Source organism: Sorex fumeus, unplaced genomic scaffold (assembly GCF_029834395.1).
Source record: "Sorex fumeus unplaced genomic scaffold, SorFum_2.1 ptg000030l, whole genome shotgun sequence".
In the NCBI taxonomy this organism is placed as follows: domain Eukaryota; kingdom Metazoa; phylum Chordata; class Mammalia; order Eulipotyphla; family Soricidae; genus Sorex; species Sorex fumeus.
In genome coordinates, this window is record NW_026606087.1 from 20,600,381 (window position 1) to 20,618,980 (window position 18,600).

Sequence of the window (18,600 nt, forward strand, 5' to 3'; positions counted from 1 at the left end):
ATTTGCTCAGTATTAAATTTGGCTTAAATTGATTGGACCTACCTTCCTTCCTTCCTTCCTTCCTTCCTTCCTTCCTTCCTTCCTCTCTCTCTCTCTCTCTCTCTCTCTCTCTCTCTCTCTCTCTTTTGCTTCTTGCGTCACACCCGGCAATGCTCAGGGCTGGCTCTTTACTTAGCAGTTACTCCTGGCAGTGCTCACGGGACCATATGGGATGCTGGGAATTGAACCTGGGTGGGCCGCTTGCAAGGCAAACACCCTACCCACTGTGCTATTGCTCCAGCCCCTCTCTTTTAATTTGTTTTGTGTATTTATATGAGAGAAATATATGCTGTCATTCACTTCATGACTTTTGTTTAGTATAGTGTAACTTCTTTGTATCCCATTTATTTCTCAGATAAGTCCTATTGTTATTATATTTTCTTTTTGCTGATAGAAATTTTCTTTTTATACTTTTGTGGACCCATGAATTACGGACTACTCTGTTAGTCCTCTTTATTTTCCAGCATCAAGCCACTTCAACTTGTTGAAGTGTTAAGTTACATGTTGTTTCCAATTTAGTTGTACAGCCTAAGACACCTCTTTTGTACACTATTTTTTTAGACTGTGGTCCTGGATGGGGTGCCTCTTCTCCAGTTTCCTAATGAAATCCTCCAATCATTCTAGTTCAAGTGTGGTTCTCATTTAGCATCCAAAATTTAAAATCCTAAAATTATGAATGGATCAGATAATTTTATTTGTGTATTTGGGGGTCTCCCAGTCAGTGCACGGGAGACCAGATTGAGGGTACAAGACCTAGTGCTGCTGGGCGGGCTACTAGGACTGTAACCCAGTGTTGCTTCATCAGGAATTGAACATCTGCATGCCAGGCACATTCTCCAGACATCTCTCTGAACCTAGGTTAAATAATTTTAAGAGAACCAACATATTCCTATGCTTTACCTTAAATAAAGTATTTAATTCCATCCTAGCAGGAATCAGTATAGGCTCTTAAGGAATAATTAAACAAATATGAAAGGTTAGACCCAGAGAATGTAACTTTTCAAGGTTTCTTCTCCTCTTTGAAATTCTTCAGGAGTATTTTTGCAACAGTGTGATTTTAGTAATTATTTCCTGTAATGTGTAATTTTCAAGGTGTTGAGTGTGGGAAGGTATAAAATACCCTTAATATTTAATAATTTGAATGTTATTTTGAATTGTTTTGTGTGTCTGGGGGGTAGGGGCATACCTGGCTGTGCTCAGAGCTTACTCCTGATTCTGTGCTTAGGTATTACTTCTGGAGGGTTTCAGGGGATTGATCATATGGGGTGTTGATGATTGAACCCAGGTTAGCTACATGTAGTACAAGCTGTAGCTACCCACTGTACTATTTATTTGGCCCTTCAGTTTCTCTTTATTATTGCAGCAGTCTTTAAAAAGTTAAAATATTAAATTAGGTACCAGATTCTCTGTTAGGATTATTCATTTGTAGTTATTAATAGTTTGATTGTAGTATTGAGTTATATTATGTTTTCAGATGAACAGTCTGAGAGACAGTCTGAGAGAAGTAAGCTCTTAAATTTACGCATCTTTTAATTAAATTTCTTTTTGGGTGAGAGCTACTCTTAGCTCATTGTCTGGGGTCCACCTCTAGCATTTCTCAGAGAAATTTTTGATGCCTAGGGTAGAGCCCAAGCCTCTGGAGTGCAAAGCACGTGCTCTAGCCCTTTAGCCTTCTTCCCATTCCTGTCATTTTTGGGGGGCCACATATGGCTATGCCCAGAGTTTACGCCCGACTCTGTACTTAAGAATCAGTGTTCAGGGGCACCATAAATGGTACCGCATGCAAAGCAATACCTTACCTACTCTACTCTTGCTTCTGCCCAATAGTATCTTTTAACTCTTCACTTAGGGAGTTGATTTTTATTTTTCCCCAGTATGAGAGCAAGATGCCTCCCTTATAGAGTTTGAGAATTAGATAGAATTAGATATTAGATAATTAGAATTAGATATCAAGTATGTATTATATCTGATATTTATGAGGCATTTATAAATTAGTTTTTGTTGGTTTATAAAGTTTTATTTATTATAACAACTAGAGTAACTGTCATTATGTCTGCTGTTTTATTTTGCAATATTTTACAGGTGTATCCACATCTGCAATCAAAATGGCATCAACCAGACTTCCATCCCCCAAAAGCTTAGTTGGTGCTCCAACGCAGATTCTTGCACAGTTTCCTAAACAGCATCAACAGTCTCCTAAGCAGCAGTTACAAGTGCAGCAGCAGACACAGCAGCAGGTGGCCCAGCCTTCTCCTGTCTCTCATCAGCAGCAGCCTCAGCAATCTCCTTTGCCTCCGGGTATCAAACCTACCATTCAAATCAAACAGGAATCAGGTAACTGGAAAATGTTTTTGAGATTTCTCCCCAGTCACTGATTTGTGAAGACTTAATGATATATGTAGATTTCTTTCTGTATACAGTTTCTTCTAACACCTGAGTTAGTGTTGTTACTGTTGTTTTAAAAGAAATTGTCCTGGGGCCAGAGTGATGGTACAGTGGATGAAGTGCTTTCCTTGCACTCCGCTGATCTGGGTTCTATCCCATATGCTTCTCTGAGCCAGAAGTGATTCCTGAGTGCAGAGCCAGGAGTAACTCCTGAGCATCACTGGGTGTGACCCCCAAACAAACAATAAATACATTTGAATTACGGCAACGTGATTTATAGTTTTTCTTAGTTGAGTTTCAGACATGGAGTGTTCCAGCATCAATCCCGTCACCAGTGTCACCATCTCTCTACTAACATCCTCAGTTTTCCTCCTCCCTTTTCCTACCAGCCGGCCTCCTTGACAGACACATTTTCAAGTTTGGTTGTTGCAGTTTGGATCTCCTGCTTTCGGTTTTGTTGGTTCTGTGGTATATAATCCTGAGTTTTAATTAAAAGTATATTTTGAGATTTTTTTCTATTAGGAATATTTACGAAGAGGGAATTGGAGTTTGTGAATAGAGAAGCAAAAATCACAGCAGGAAGAGATTTGTTTATTCATGTAGCAGGAGAGATAAACCTATCAAAACCCTAATTTCTCTAAATGTTATTTTTATTGTAAGCCTTAAAATTTCTCAGTTGCCAACACTGTTTTTAGAAATCTGCTTTTGTGGTGAACTGTTACAGAATCCCAATAATAGGGTTGGATTGCTTGCTAATGCACATTTCGGTGAAATCCTATTTATCAATTTTCCTCTTTTGAGGTAATTTTTTTTATATCAAGATGAAGAAATTCAGCTAGTTAAAAACTATAGTACATTATGATTAATAATGTACTATAATTATTAATTATTAAGTAGAGACTTAAATGTCTCTACTTAATTTTCAGTTAACTTTTATGCAAGATGTGATGTTTAAGTTCAGGTTTATTATTTTTGTCATATAGCTCTTAAATAGCTGTATTACCATTTGTTGAAAAGATTGCCAATTGAATTGCTTTGGGGTTTTTGTCAAAACTCATTTAGAGCATGTTGTATGGGTCCTTTTCTAGGTACTCCATTATTTCATTGAGCTGCATGTTTATCGCATGGGCAGCATCACACTATTACACTCTTGATTACAGGAGCTACATAGGAAAGTCTAGCATTGACTAGAGTGATAACCTTCCACTTTTTTCTTCTGTTTCAAATTTATTCAAATTTATTTTAGCTATTTCAGTTTTATTGCTTTTACGTGTGTATGTGTGAACAATTTTGTTTGAGTACTAATATGTTTTTTGGATTTTTCTAGCAATACACTGAAACGTAAAATAGTTTGGAGAAGAATTGACGTCTTTTTTTTGTTTTTGTTTTTGCCTTTTGGGTCACACCCAGCGAAGCACAGGAGTTACTCCTGGCTCATGCACTCAGGAATTACCCCTGGCAGTGCCTGGGGGACCATATGGGATGCTGGGAATCGAACCCAGGTCAGCCATGTGCAAGGCAAACGCCCTACCCGCTATGATATCACTCCAGCCCAAGAATTGACGTCTTGTTGAGACTTCTAGTCCATGAATCTTTCCATTTTTTATTGATAATCTTTGTTTTATCAGTGTTTCACCATTCAGCACACAAATTCTTTACACATTATAATGGATTTATGTATACTTAAGAATGTCATTTTCTTGAATTGAATTTAGTGTGATTTTAATTTCGAATACCCTCTGTTCACTTTTGGCATACAGAAATGATGTTGATGTTGTTAAGCTTTTACCTTGCTGAACTAATTTGTTCTGGGAGTGTTTTCTAGAATACGTAGATTCCTTTTGGTTTCCTTTGTCTATAGTTGTGTCATTTATAATTTTCTTAAATTTCTAAAAAAAAAGGTAATTCTTCCTTTTCAGTTGTTATGTTCAATAGGAGGAGTTAGCCATCCTTGTCTTATTCTCAAACTTGACAAAATACTCAGTTAATCATTAAGTATGGTATCAGTTATCTTTTTGTTCTGTTTTTAGGCCTCTCCTGATCCTCTCATCTCCCTGTTCAGTACTTGGGGTCACTCGTGGCAGAGGTCTGGGACCCTGCTATGTCAAAGGATCAAACCCAGATCCCCTGCATGCAGAACATGTATTCCTGCCCATTGAACTGTCAGGCCCACTTAAATTTTTGTAGCTGCTTTTTATGAAGTTGGCAAGCCTATAATGAAGTTGGGCTGTATTATTGCTCCTACCTCTTTTTTTTGTTTGTTTATTTTCATTTAATCTACTAAATCTTTTTTGTTTGTTGTAAATTTTATTTTCGTTATTGTTTCCTTCTGCTTGTTTGGGTTAATTTGATATTTTTGTTTTTTGAGGTGGGAACTTAAATTATTCAGTTGACACTTTTTCCTAAATATTTATCATTTATATCTCTATCCTTATACATGACTTTCTCTTAAAACTCTCTTAGATATATCCCTTTTATTTGACAGACATTTCGTTTCCATTTATTTTGTTTTTAAATTTTCTTTGGCACTTTGTGTTTATCCTGTTGATGCTTAATTTTACTCTTTGTTTTGGGGCCACCTCCCGTAAATCTCAGAGGCTACATTTGTCTCTGTGCTCAGGAACTCAGGAATCACACCTGGCTCTGTGGCAGGGGCCACTAGGTGCTTAGGGGACCATATATGGTGCCTGGATTCAAATCAGGTTGAATCTATGCTAGGCATATTTTTTTTTTTTTTTTTTTTTTTGCTTTTTGGGTCGCACCCAATGATGCTCAGGGGTTACTCCTGGCTTTGCACTCAGGAATCACTCCTGGCAGTGCTTGGGGGACCATATGGGATGCTGGGAATCGAACCTAGGTCGGCAACATGCCAGGCAAACGCCCTACCCGCTGTGCTATTGCTCCAGCCCCTAGGGAAATGTTTTAACCTTTATATGTGAACTTTATACGTGGGTCAGGCCTTGACCTAGAGATTATTTAGAACAGTATTATTTACTTATTTAATTTTCATAAAGTTGTTTACAATAATTTATTGCATTCAGTATTCCAACACCAAGTCTACCACCATTAAACCTTTCCACTACCATTATTTCAAATTTTCCCAACCACAACCCAAGCCTGCCCCAATAGCAGGCCATAAATAAATTTATTTTTTATTTCTTGTTATGAATAATTTGCTAAAATGATCAAAAAAGGTTTACGTAGAATAAAGTGTAAAGATTTTTGTATCTCATCCTGGAGCCATTAGGCCTTTGTATGGGATTACTAACATGTTGTTACAGGTTGAGCCTTGTATGCTAATATTTTTTAGTTGAGAATGGTTGTCTACTTCTTTACATCCCATCCAATGTGGTGTGTTCCTTCTGGTACATCAGTGGTATAGAGTATGAGCTTTAGGATTCTAATTTTATTTTTTCAATTTTTTTAATGAATCACCATGAGATACTGTTACAGATTTACAAACTTTTGTGATTACGTTTCAGTCATACAATAATCGAGTACCCATCCCTCCACCAGTGCCCATTCTCTACCACCAGTGTTCCTAGTATCCCTCTTGCCAACCTCCCTATCCCCGTCTCCCTCCACCCCACCCCTCCACCCACCAGCAGGCACATCCCTTTTATTTTTTTATTTATTTATTTATTTTATTTTTTTGCTTTTTGGGTCACACCCGGCAATGCACGGGGCCATTCCTGGCTCTGCACTCAGGAATTACTCCTGGCGGCGCTCAGGGGACCATATGGGATGCTGGGAATCGAACTCAGGTCGGCCGCGTGCAAGGCAAACGCCCTACCCACTGTGCTATTGCTCCAGCCCCCAAGCACATCCCTTTTAATCTCTCTCTTCTTTTGGGTGTTATAGTTCGCAATACGGGTAATATAGTGGCCATCATGTTTGGTCCATAGTCTACTTTCAGCACGCATCTCCCATCCTCAGTGAGCCCTCCGAGCATCATTTACTTGGTTGTCCATTCTCTGTCTCAGCTGCCTTTTCCCCCAGCATGTGAGACTGGCTTCCAAGCCATGGACGATAGGATTCTAAAATTTTAAATAAGGTATAGCTGGAGTTGAATTTTTAACTAGTTGGTGACTTTGGCATCTGGCGGCATCTTTGCAGCTTGTTTTTCTTTGCCGAGATTTGTGAGTCTCTGGATCATGGCTGGCTAATGAGCTTATATTGCTGCAGAAGCAAGAACTATATTTAGTTTATAAGAGATTGGAGACTTTTTTTTTAATGGTCTTTCAGCTTTTAGTTTCTAGCTTGATTCTGTTATGCTCAGAGAACATATCATCATTCTACTTTTTGTTTTGTTTTAATTTGTTAAGTTTATTTTATGGCTCAGTATGTTTTACTTTGGTGAATGGTTCATGGCACATAAAAAAATGCCTATTCTGTCGTTGCTAACTAAGTATTTTCTCTTTCTATATATACATGTATCAGTTAGATCATGTTGGTTGGTTGTATTGTTCAGTTTCTGTCCTAGTAAGTTTTATTAGTTGGTTAAGTTTTATTAGTTGGTTAGAATAGGATGTTAAAGCACTCAGCCATAATTATTGAACTTAAGTACCTCAAAACTTTTGAAACATTTTGATGCATATCTTGTATGGATTGGTTCACGTTGTGTTGTCTCTTTTACATATTGTATCTTTCCTCATTCCTTTACTCTCAGTCACCTACCTTTATTGTATTAATTCTTCTAATCTTTTCCTTTAAAATGTAGGGTCTGAGGAGACAACACCAGTATTAATAGGTACCAAACCCCGGTTCAGTCCTGGGTTTGAGCCCCCACCATGCAGTACTGCTGGGAATAACCCTAGGGGCCTTCAAATACTGCTGGATGTGTCTGGGTGCCCTCAAGCACTGGTGGGATGGTGTTGGAACCCCAGACCCCCTGAGCACTGCTTGTGAGCCCCAGAATAAATAAAAATAAATAAATAAATAAATAATGTGGCATTGTAGACTGTCCTCCCTTTCATCGATTTGCTCGAGTGGGCACCAGTAATGCCTCAACAAATTGAGACTTGTTGTTACTGTTTTTGGCATATCGAATATGTCACGGGTAGCTTGCCAGGCTTTGCCATGCGAGTGAGATACTCTTGGTAGCTTGCTGAGCTCTCCGAGAGGGGCGGAGGAATCGAATTCGGTTCAGCTGCATTGCTCCAGCCTAAATAAATAAATAATGTATTTAGATCATTTACGTTTCTTTGGGTTTTACTTGAAAACCTTTCCTCCTTCCTTTCCAATCATCATTCTGGTGTGTAGTAGTAAGCAGGAATGACACACATGCCCAGCTTTGTGCTTGTACATTTATATGTGGATTTATTGGAGTTGCACATCAAAATATGTGCTTTGATTTGACTTTGGTGCTTACCAGAGGTTGCTATTCTTTAATTATGCTTGTGTGCATGCTTGCTGGACACCACACTCTGGTTACAGTGCTAACACACATTTTGCTAACACATCTTGCATTGTTGTAATATTTGACATAATGGCTTGCCTCGACTGATTGTGGTGCTCTTGCAGGTTCTCACCAAGGCTGAACTTCCTGGCCATGGTGCTGCTCCCCAATGAGTAATACTAGGGGTTGTTTCAGTTGTGCTCACAGTACCTTACTGTGGATCAACTGGAGACCATTTCCCTGTTTTCCCGGGTTGACCTCATGCAAAAGCAAGCAGCCTAGACACTGTATTATCTCTCCAACTATATATTTTATGCTTTTCGTTACGTTCATTTCTAGGAGTAATTTTTTTTCTTTTTGAATGCACAGGGGCTATTCCGGGTTCATATACTCAGGAATTACTCCTGGCGGTGCTCAGGGGACCATATGGGATGCTGGGAATCGAATCCGGGTTAGCTGTGTGCAAGGCAAATGCCCTACCCGCTATGCTATCTCTCCAGCTCCTCTAGGAGTAATTGAAATAGAATTGTTATTACATTTCCCAAAAATGTTTATTGTTAATTTGTATTGTAGTTTGTTTTTCATTTTCTGTGCACTGGTTTTGTGCCATTTTTCTTATTTTTCAGTTTTATTAATTTTTAAATTTTGTTTCTTTTTTTTTTGGGCCACATCCAGCTCTACTTAGGGCTTACTCCTGGCTCTGCTCTCAGAGATCACAACTGGTAGTGCTTGGGGGACCATATAGGATGCCAGGGATTGAACCTGGGTTGACTGCGTGCAAGGCGAATGCCTTACCTGTAGCTCCAGCCCCAGTTTTAATAATTTTTAATGTTTTTTCAGAATTTTCCCTATAAAAGATGATAACCTCTACAAATAGAGATAATTTCTCATAATACAAACTAGATGTTTTTTATTTTTCTTGCTTAATTTTTATGGTTAGAACTTCTAATTCGTTATTCGATTGCCTCGAGCAGGCCCTAGTAACGTCTCTTTCATCCTAGCCCTGAGATTATATTCAAGGCTATTTAGGAGAATGAGACCCATCATTAGAACTTCTAATAAAATTTTTAATACAGCAGCAAGAGTGAACATCTTTTCTTGTTCCTTCTTTCATAGACCTTATTTTAGTTCAGAGTCTGTAAGATACCCTGAGAGCAACAAATTCTCTCTGCTGTTGTTTATATGATAAAGAATTTATTTTGCCTTCATATTTGAAAGATCACTGCTGGGTATTGGATTTCTGGTTGACAGTTTTTTTTTTCTTTTGACTACTTCAGATACTTTTTCCTACTCTCTGCTATTACTTTGTTTTCTGCTAATAAGTTTTTGTTTTTGTGCCGTATCTGACTGTGCTCGGGACTTAACTCCTGGTGGTATCGGGACCATGTGGGGTGCCTGTGCCTAGTGATTGAACCCTTATGGCCACGTGCAAGGCACATATCTTACCTAATGTACTATCTTTTTGGCCCCTGGAATTATAATTTTTAAAATTCATATTTATATTTGTTCCAGGTATTATGATTTGGTGTTTTTATATATGAGTACCCCAATAAGTTTGTAGCTACAAAGTTTTTTTTGGAGGGGGGTCACACCTGGCAATGCACAGGGGTTATTCCTGGCTCTGCACTCAGGAGTTACTCCTGGCTGTGCTCAGGGGACCATATGGGATGCTGGGAATCGAACTTGGGTCGGCCGCGTGCAAGGCAAACGTCCTACTCGCTGTGCTATTGCTCCAGCTCCCAAAGGTGTTTTTCCCCCCCTCCTTATTTGAGAATTTTTTAGAGAAATGAGCTCTGAATATATCAGAATTATCTTTATTTTAAAATGGTTGTAACATTCTTGAAGTTATATTGACTCTTTTTGGGGCATGGGACACGTCTAGTGGTGCTCATAGTTTCCTCCTGACTCTATGCTCAGGGATCACTCCTGGTGGGCTCATGGGACCATATGGGGTGATTGTCCATCTGCAGTGCTAGCACCTTAACCCCTTTTCTATTTCTCCACCATTGGACCTCTTTTTTTTATTTGCAAACTTTTTTTAAATTTTATTTTTTAATTTTTTTTATTGAATCACCATGAGCTATACTTACAAAGCTTTCATGTTTGAGTCATACAATGCTTGAACACCCATCCATCCACCAGTGTACATTTTCCACCACCAATGTCCCCAGTGTCTCTACCTCCCCCCCCCCCCCCACGTCCCACCTCTCCCCCTACCTCTATGGCAGACAATTTCCCTCTTACTCTCTCTCTACTTATGGGCATTATGGTTTGCAGTACAGATCACAGGCCATCATGTTTGTGGACATTTGTTTTTTAGTGAAGAGGGGGAAACTTTTTAACATTTTATTTTATGAGATCTAGGGGTAACTCTTTTCCTTTCATCTCAGTATTTCCATAGACTAGTTTGTTAGTCTGTAAAAGTTTGGGTTATTCGGGCTAGAAATACAGTACAGAGGTTAAGGTGCATGTCTTGTCTGTGTTAGACCCCACTTTGATCCCAAGCAGTACATGGTTCTCCCAAACATAGCAGGGTGTGCTCTGGAGATCCCTGAATGCTGCTGGAGTAGACTCGGTGATCCCCAGCTTGCCTTGCCTTAGTAGCATTGTATCCCTGTTTCATGTTGGAACATAGTCCTGGTTTGTTATCACCAGCTGGGGCCCTTGACTTCCTGAATATATGAGTATATGCTACTTGTGACAACCCTTGGTCCCCTCAAAACAAGGGTCAGTGGCTAATTTAGTGTGAAATAAAGTTTTATATGACATCATAGACAAAAGAAAAAAATTCAGTTTTCCCCCCAAATTTGTTAATACTATCTATAATGTTTTTGTTTTTAAATTTTTTTTTTCTTTTTGGTCAGACCCAGCAATGCACAGGGGTTACTCCTGGCTCTGAACTCAGGAATTACTCCTTGAGGTGCTCAGGGGACCATATAGGATGCTGGGAATCGAATCCGGGTCGACCACGTGCAAGGCAAACGCCCTACCCTCTGTGCTATCGCTCTAGCCCCACTTTTTTCTTTTTTTAAAAATAATGTGTTCTCGAATAAAAAACTAAGAAAGATAGAAATATGAGAAATCAAAATGTAAAGGGTTTCACTAATATGAAAAGTTTTTCTTAAGACAAGGCTGAGTAAACGTGTGTAAATACTGCCCCCTTGGGTTGGGTATACGACATATTTTCCAAATAAAATTTGGAAATTGTTGGAATTTATCTTTTTTTTTTTTTACAGGTGTTAAAATCATCACACAACAAGTTCAACCAAGTAAAATCTTACCTAAACCCGTGACAGCAACTCTGCCCACCAGTAGTAATTCCCCCATTATGGTGGTTAGCAGTAATGGTGCGATTATGACAACTAAACTTGTAACCACTCCTACTGGTAAGTTTTCCTGAGCATCTATCCATCCAGTCATCACTTACCCATTGAGTGGGTATCACTTGTACCTCAAAGTACTTGACTCTGGGGATATAGCTTAGACTGTTGTTCAGAAGTGTCTTTCTTGACTCCCTCTCTACAACCAATCCTGACATTTTCTTGATTATAATGATTTTCTGTTTTGTAGCATATACTATCATTTTAAATTTCTTAGTTGCTTGTTGACTTGTTTAATGTTCACTAAATTAGAGAATAAGCTTAGTGCTGATAAGGTGCTGTGTTAATTTTAGTTTATACATGTAGAATTGGTCTTATAGGTTCAAATCTTATGATTTGTTGAATGTGAATACCATTCTACCCAAAAGCATCTCACTCTGATGATGTAAAAAGTCTTGTTACTGGGCTGAAGCCCTATTACAGCCTTGAACACAGCCAGCCCGGGTTCAATCATGGCACCACATATGTTCCCCTGAGCCCATCAGAAGTGATCCCTGAGTACAGAGCCAGGAGTTAGCCCTGAGCACTACAGGGTTGACTGTGGCCCAATTAAAGTCTATGTTTCATAATAGTGTAGTAAATATTACTCAGACTGAGGAATAATTTAACATTTTTCCCTGATGGAGTAAGTAATCAGCCTATACGCAAGGAAATGATAGTGTAGAACATTTTCAATAATACCTTGTGTATTTGAATTAGTTAATATGTCTCAGAATCTTTTCCTCTATTTAATTGTAATTATTATACTTAGACTTTAATATTTCTGTACTAAGTAAAATTCAGAATGTACAGTCCCAGCGGAATGCCTAATAGCTAGTAACATAATTAACCATTGCCACTATTTTATGATGATACTAACTTTAATGTTTTTTGTTTTCTGGAGCCTTACCTGGCAGTGTGACTTACTCCTGGCTCTGAGGTTACTTCGCAGTGCTTGGGGAACTGTTTGGTTAGTGCTGGGGATTGAACCCAGGTTAGCTGTATGCAAAGAGAGCACCCTACCTGCTGCACTCTCTCTGGCCTTGCCATTATTTTAAATGTAAAACTTTTCTTTATGCACACATTCGACTTATTTTCATGTGGGTTTTAATATTTCTGTTTTCAGTGACAAACGATTAGCATATTGATAATTGTGTTTCAGTTTATGTTAATCAAACTACATTCGGGTCTGAGCCACCCATGGTACGTATCAGTATCAGTGTGTTAAGCAACTTATCGAACGTCACACAATCGAGAATCAGAATTGGGATTTGAACACAGATCTGTTTAACTCTAAATTCGTTTTATTTTCCTGGTATGCATAATATAGGACTGGAGTGATAGTACAGCGGATAGGGCACTTGCCTTGCACACGGCCGACCCAGGTTTGATTCCTCCGTCCTTCTTGGAGAGCCCAGCGAGCTACCGAGAGTATCCCTCCTGCACAGCAGAGCCTAGCAAACTCCCCATGGCGTATTCGATATGCCAAAAACAGTAACAAAACAAATCTTACAATGGAGACGTTACTGGTGCCCACTCAAGCAAATTGGTGAACAATGGGAAGACAGTGCTGCAGTGCACAATATGAATGCTCACTATTTTTCAAGAATATAGCTTATGGCATTAACTACATTCACATTGTTTTGAAACCATTGACACGATCTGACTTCAGAACTTTTTCATCTTTCCCATCCAAAACTGTAGCCATTAAACAATAATTATGTTCTCATCATCTGTAGGTACTAGCAAGCACCTTATTACTTTGTCTTTAGGCAAAATACGTATCTTGAAAGTCGTTATTTCTGGGCTGTTAGACTGTTAGAGTCTATATATGACTGACCCTGGTTCAAACCCCCTCAGTCAGGAGTGATTCTGAGCACAGAACCAGAAGTAAGCCCTGAACATTGCTGGGTGTGGCCCAAACCCCTCCACAATATAATAAAATGTGTTGCTCATATATTAAATCTATCATATTTCTCCTCCTCAAACTTTTTTCATTTGATACAAAGCTAGTGCTATATTTTTTACAGTCATGCACATATAAATGTTATTCACCTTTATAAAGGTAAATAACTTCTAAAAGGATTTTGAGGGAGGGGCTTATTCAAAGTAGTTACAACTGTGACCTCAACTGGATTATCATGAAAATTTTTTTTTCCACTTGGACAAAGTGTTGTTTAAGTCCGCTTTTTCCAAAACTTAATAATTCTTTTGTATAGTATTTGAATTAAACACACTTGTATGAGACTATAACAACCTCATCTGGTTTTTAATTCCTATTTTTGGGGGGAAGAAAAGACATAACAGTATTATAGAAGAATGTGAAATATTTAGAGAGACTTGAAGAAAAAATGTTCTAAAGGTCATGTAAAGTTGAGTGAACATGTATATAATCAACTTTTTTGGCTAAAAAAATATGTTCCTGGCAGCTCATGACAGTTTCAACTTTCATCTCTAGTGAAATGATAGAATAACTCTTGAAAAAAAGACAGATATATTTGAGGAGTATCAGAGGTATAGAAAAGTAAAAGCTTATAAATAGGCAAACAATATGGCTGTATTTACCAAGTATCAACATTGAATTTTACACTGAGACACCATAAAACAGATGTAGAGACCTTAAAATCTACAACTTAAACCTAAAAAGCTCTGGCCAGGAAAGATGATTAAATTCTTAAAACTAAGTTGAAGAAGGGTAGTAAAATTATTTATACAAAATTATTTATACTTTTTTTTGCAATAATAATTTGATGCAACACATCACAAAATTTTATGTTAAATTTAATTCAGATTGACTTGGCTATACTTCTTGCTATGGGCATTGAAAACTAGCTATAAACTGTTAATGTTGTAACACCTTGAAATTCCATTTTTAAGTTACAGCAAGGCAGATTACATTCAAGTGTAAAATATAAATTGTCGCTCTTCCATAAGTTAATGATAATGTTTCTTTTGGCTTTTCTCTTTTATAGGCACACAGGCAACGTATACACGGCCCACCGTGAGCCCATCCATAGGCCGAATGGCTGCAACCCCTGGAGCTGCAACCTATGTGAAAACGACCAGTGGGAGCATCATTACCGTAGTGCCCAAGTCATTAGCTACCTTGGGGGGCAAGATAATTAGCAGTAATATAGTTTCTGGTAGGTATATTGGGAATAGTCACAGTTCTTCCACAGCCCTGGGCTCTTCTGTGGTTTAAAAATGCTGTTCAGTGAAAATGCTGTTCTTATAGTAAAAATACTGTTCTTCAGTAAGAATCTAGGACTTCATTTCTCTGGCCCATTTTTAATCAAAATGGAAAAATTGTACCTCAGTTTTGCATGGACGGTTTAATTTACAAAGCATTCTCTTGTTAACCCATTCTTGTTAATCCATTCTGACGTTGGAACTCTTAGTTGGTATCATCCCCATTTCTAGTTTGTCACAGACAGATGAGGTTTTAGGGAATTTAAATTCAGTAGGTGAGGACCTGTCCATCCAGTACCACACAAGCTGGGAAAAGTAAAATGTATTCGTTTAAATAGATTTGAGTACCCCATCTCGCAGTTTTAATTACTGATGTCACTTTAGCTTACTGAAACATAAGTTAAATATTTGGGGCTTGGAGTGGTAGTACAGTGGGTAGGGCAGTTGCCTCTCATGTGGCCCATCCAGGTTCCATCTCTGGCATCTCATATTGTCCTCTAACCCTGCCAGGATTGATGATCCCTGAGTGCAGAGCCAGGGCCTCCAAACAAACAGAGAAACAAGCAGTAAATATTTTTATTTACTTTTGACCATTATTTGTTAATCTTTAAAAGTAACTTAGCAAGATCATTAACTCTTGGTGGAATTTTGAAACCTTACCAGTTTTTATTGGTTTATTAATTCCTACAGTATTTGGATTGTGGCTCATGAAGTTGTTAACTTGGCATTCATTTTCATTGATATTATTTTTTAATTAAAATGATGTAAATAATATCTGATTTAGCAAGCTCTCCGGACTTTTAATTGTGTATGATTTTTGTAGTCTAGCCATACTTTGTATGCCCCAGGTGAGTTCTTCAAACATTTCAAATCCATGATTGAAGTTCCTGGCAGTAATGTGATGTTGCTGATAACTCGGAATTAAAAAAAAAAAAAGCAAAGCAGGGCATGGTGTTGGCATAAAACCCTATATTTAAAACTGTTAATTTTGGCAGTACTTATAAGTGTAAATGAGAAAATTCAACGTTTGCCAAACTGAGGAGGAATGGAATCATCATACTTCAGCTATTAAGAGGGTTATTTCAAGTAACACATTTAAAACTCAAACTATAACCTATTACTAGGCTATCTTTAAATAGTGTAGAGCACCTAAACAATTTTAAAAAAGTGATAATATTTTTCAATGATAGTTTTTTTTTTACTTATATATGCATTCATAATGCCAATAACAGATTAATACTCAGAAGTCATGGTGCCTTTGTTTTTAGGCCTTCTGTATGATTTTGCGCTTCATATCATGTTAGAATAATCAATATAAATAAGAACACTTTGCTAGATGCAAAGAGATGGTTAAAATATAAGCTGTGCACAGTTGCAATATTGCAGCCCATGAGGTTTATATGAGGCGATGTTATTGCTGATTGAAAATATATGCCATATGTAGGTTTGTATTTAAATGCAAAACAGCTGATGGTGAGTTACGATTTCTAGTCTGTGAATGTACCTGAAAAGGATTTACAGAGCAGCAGGGTAACTTAATGCAATGTAACCCAACAGTATTTGTTTTAGGGAACTTTTTTTGCCTCTACCTGTTTCTCGTTTGACACATTCTAAAGAACCTTTATTGCTCTGAACTGATTTTTATGTTGCACATCAGTATTCTTCCACTTAAAAAAAAATTATTGTTGTTTTGTTTGTGCTCAGGACTTATTCCCAGCTCTGCTTACAGTTCAATCCTGATGGTACTTGGGGGTCTTTATGCAGTGTCGGGAATCAACTCTGGGTTGGTTTTGTGCAAGGCAAGCACTGTAGACCCTATCCTGGGAGGCAGCTCACCCTGCCCAGCCCGGAGATAGTGTTCTCTGCCCAAGACAGTTCTCCTCAAGAGTTTTTGTTATTCCACTGGTATCATTGGTTAGTAGATTAGTAATTTTCCACTCTCATTGTCTATTCATAGTAAACTAGGAAGCCCAGGAGGATGCATTAGGCATTTTTTTGTTTGCCTTTGTCCACAAAGGATTCTAGAACTCCCCCCACCCCAACTACACTAACTACAATCGTACCCCCCCAAAATATAGGAAATTAAAAAAACAAGCAAACATGTCAATAGCTAGCTCTAAGAATATAAACACTTGCTTTTTAAAAAAAAAAAAATGTTACTTTCCCCTCCATGTGGGAAATTTGAAACATAAAAGAATATTAAAAACCTATCTTTTTTAATTAATTAATTTTTTTATTAGTGAATCACCCTGAGGTACAGTTACAGGCTTACAAACTTCCGTGCTTGCGTTTCAGTCATACAATGATCAAGTACCCATACTTCCACCAGTGCCCATTTCCCAGCAACAATGGTACCAGCGTCCCTCCCACCACCACCACCCCGTTCCCTCCACCCTATTCCGCCTCTGTGGCAGGGCATTCCCTCTTTCTCGCTTTCTCTCTCTCTTTCTGGGTGTTGTGGTTAAAAACCTGTCTTTTTTCCCCATACAGAGAAATATGTCAAAATTTAAGTGCTTAGGGGCCATTTCTGGCTTTTGCTCAAGAGTAACTGCTGTCAGACTTGGGGGGGGGGGAGTCAAATTCCACTTGGCTGTATGCAAGGGCAAGCGTCTGACCCCTTATACTATGTCTCTTGTCCTCTTGAGTGTATGTGTGTGTACACAGATTGAATCCTTTAAAGGTAGACTTTTATTTTCTGCACCATGATTGATAGAAATGGTAGGAATTCATGCATAAATCCTTTAGCACCACACACTTCCCCAGAGTACCCACTTCCCTCCATCACTGTCCCAGTCCTATTCCGTGCACCCTCTACTCAGTCCCTGCCCCCCCACCCCCCCAGGCTGCCCCACTATAATAAGCTTCCTACTGAAGATGCGTTTTCAGTTTCTGTTGCCTCTGACTATTATTTCCTTATTGTGTCTTATACCTCACACAGGAGAGAGAGAGAGAGAGCATTCTTTATCTGTCCCTCTCCTAATTTCAGTCAACACGATACTCTTCAGATCCATCCACATAGCAAATCCAAAATTTCATCTTTTCTTTTAGCCACATACTATTGTGTATATAAAAGTAGATGCCAAAAAGTAGAATTTCTGGTTCATATGGAAGCTCAATTCATAGTTTTTGGAGAGTGTTGATATAGTTTTCCCAAAAGGTTGGACCAATTGACATTCCCGCCAGCATTGAGTGAAGGGTCCTTTTTCTCCACATCTTCATTAACACTGCTTGTTTTTATTCTTGTTTTTATTCACTGCTTGTGATGTATCCCAATCTCATTGGTGTGAGGTGATATCTCATTCTTGTTTTGAGTTATATATCTCTGATGATAAGTGAAGCATAACATTTTTTCATGTGCTCTTTGGCCATCTGTGTATGTTCTTTGCAGAAGTTTCTGCTCATTTGCCCTGTTTTTTTTTTATATAGGTCTGGTTGGTTTTTTCTTGTCAATTTCTTTCAGTGCTTTATACATCTTGGATATTAATCCTTTATCAGATGAGTGGTAGGCAGATATTCTCTTTCAGTATGGTGTGTTTTTATTCTCATCCTCATTTTTGCAGTGCATAAACTTTTTAGTTTGATATTGTCACATATGTTTATCTTTGCTTCAGTTTGCATGGGCAGTGGTATTGAATCACTGAAGATACCTCTTGCTTCAGTGTCGTGAAGTGTTTTTTTACTTGATGTGATTTCTGAAATCAGGTATGGTCTTGAGGTCCTTAATCTGTTTTAAATGGATTTTGTGCATGGTGTAAGAAAGGGGTCTGAATTCATTTTTTTATATGAGACTGACCAATTATTTCAACATCATGTTGAGACTTTATTTTCTCCACTTCATAATCTTTGCTCCTTTGCCAAAAATTAGCTGTTCGTATACATAAGGATCTATTTCAGGGCTCTAAGTTCTATTCCACTGGTCTGAGAGTCTGTCCTTATTCCAGTAACACACCATTTTGATTATTAAAGCTTTATAGTGCAGTTTAAAATTGGGGAAAGAGAAGCTTTTCTTCTTTTTCCCTAAGGTTGCTTTGCCTATTCTGGGGTTTTTATCAATCCATATGAATTTCAGCAACATTTGATCTATGTCTTTGAAAGATGTCACGGTTTTGTTTTGTTGGAGTGGGGAGACTGCATTGAATCTATTAGGACAGGATTGTCATTTAGACTCTATTATTCATTCCAGTCCGTGAACAGGGGATGCTCCTCCATTTCTTTGTATCTTCTTTTAGT

General features: G+C 38.2%; 1 protein-coding gene across 6 annotated transcripts in view; it reads left to right on the forward strand.

The window, feature by feature from the left end:
* EMSY (EMSY transcriptional repressor, BRCA2 interacting) overlaps positions 1–18,600 on the forward strand; it is a 90,395-nt gene that overhangs the window by 36,423 nt on the left and 35,372 nt on the right. For all 6 annotated transcript variants that reach the window (XM_056115907.1, XM_056115908.1, XM_056115909.1 and 3 more), the window contains 3 exons: positions 2,122–2,373; positions 11,059–11,208; positions 14,154–14,324. In XM_056115907.1, coding sequence (XP_055971882.1) covers positions 2,122–2,373; positions 11,059–11,208; positions 14,154–14,324 — 573 coding nt within the window. The remainder of the gene's footprint in view (positions 1–2,121; positions 2,374–11,058; positions 11,209–14,153; positions 14,325–18,600) is intronic.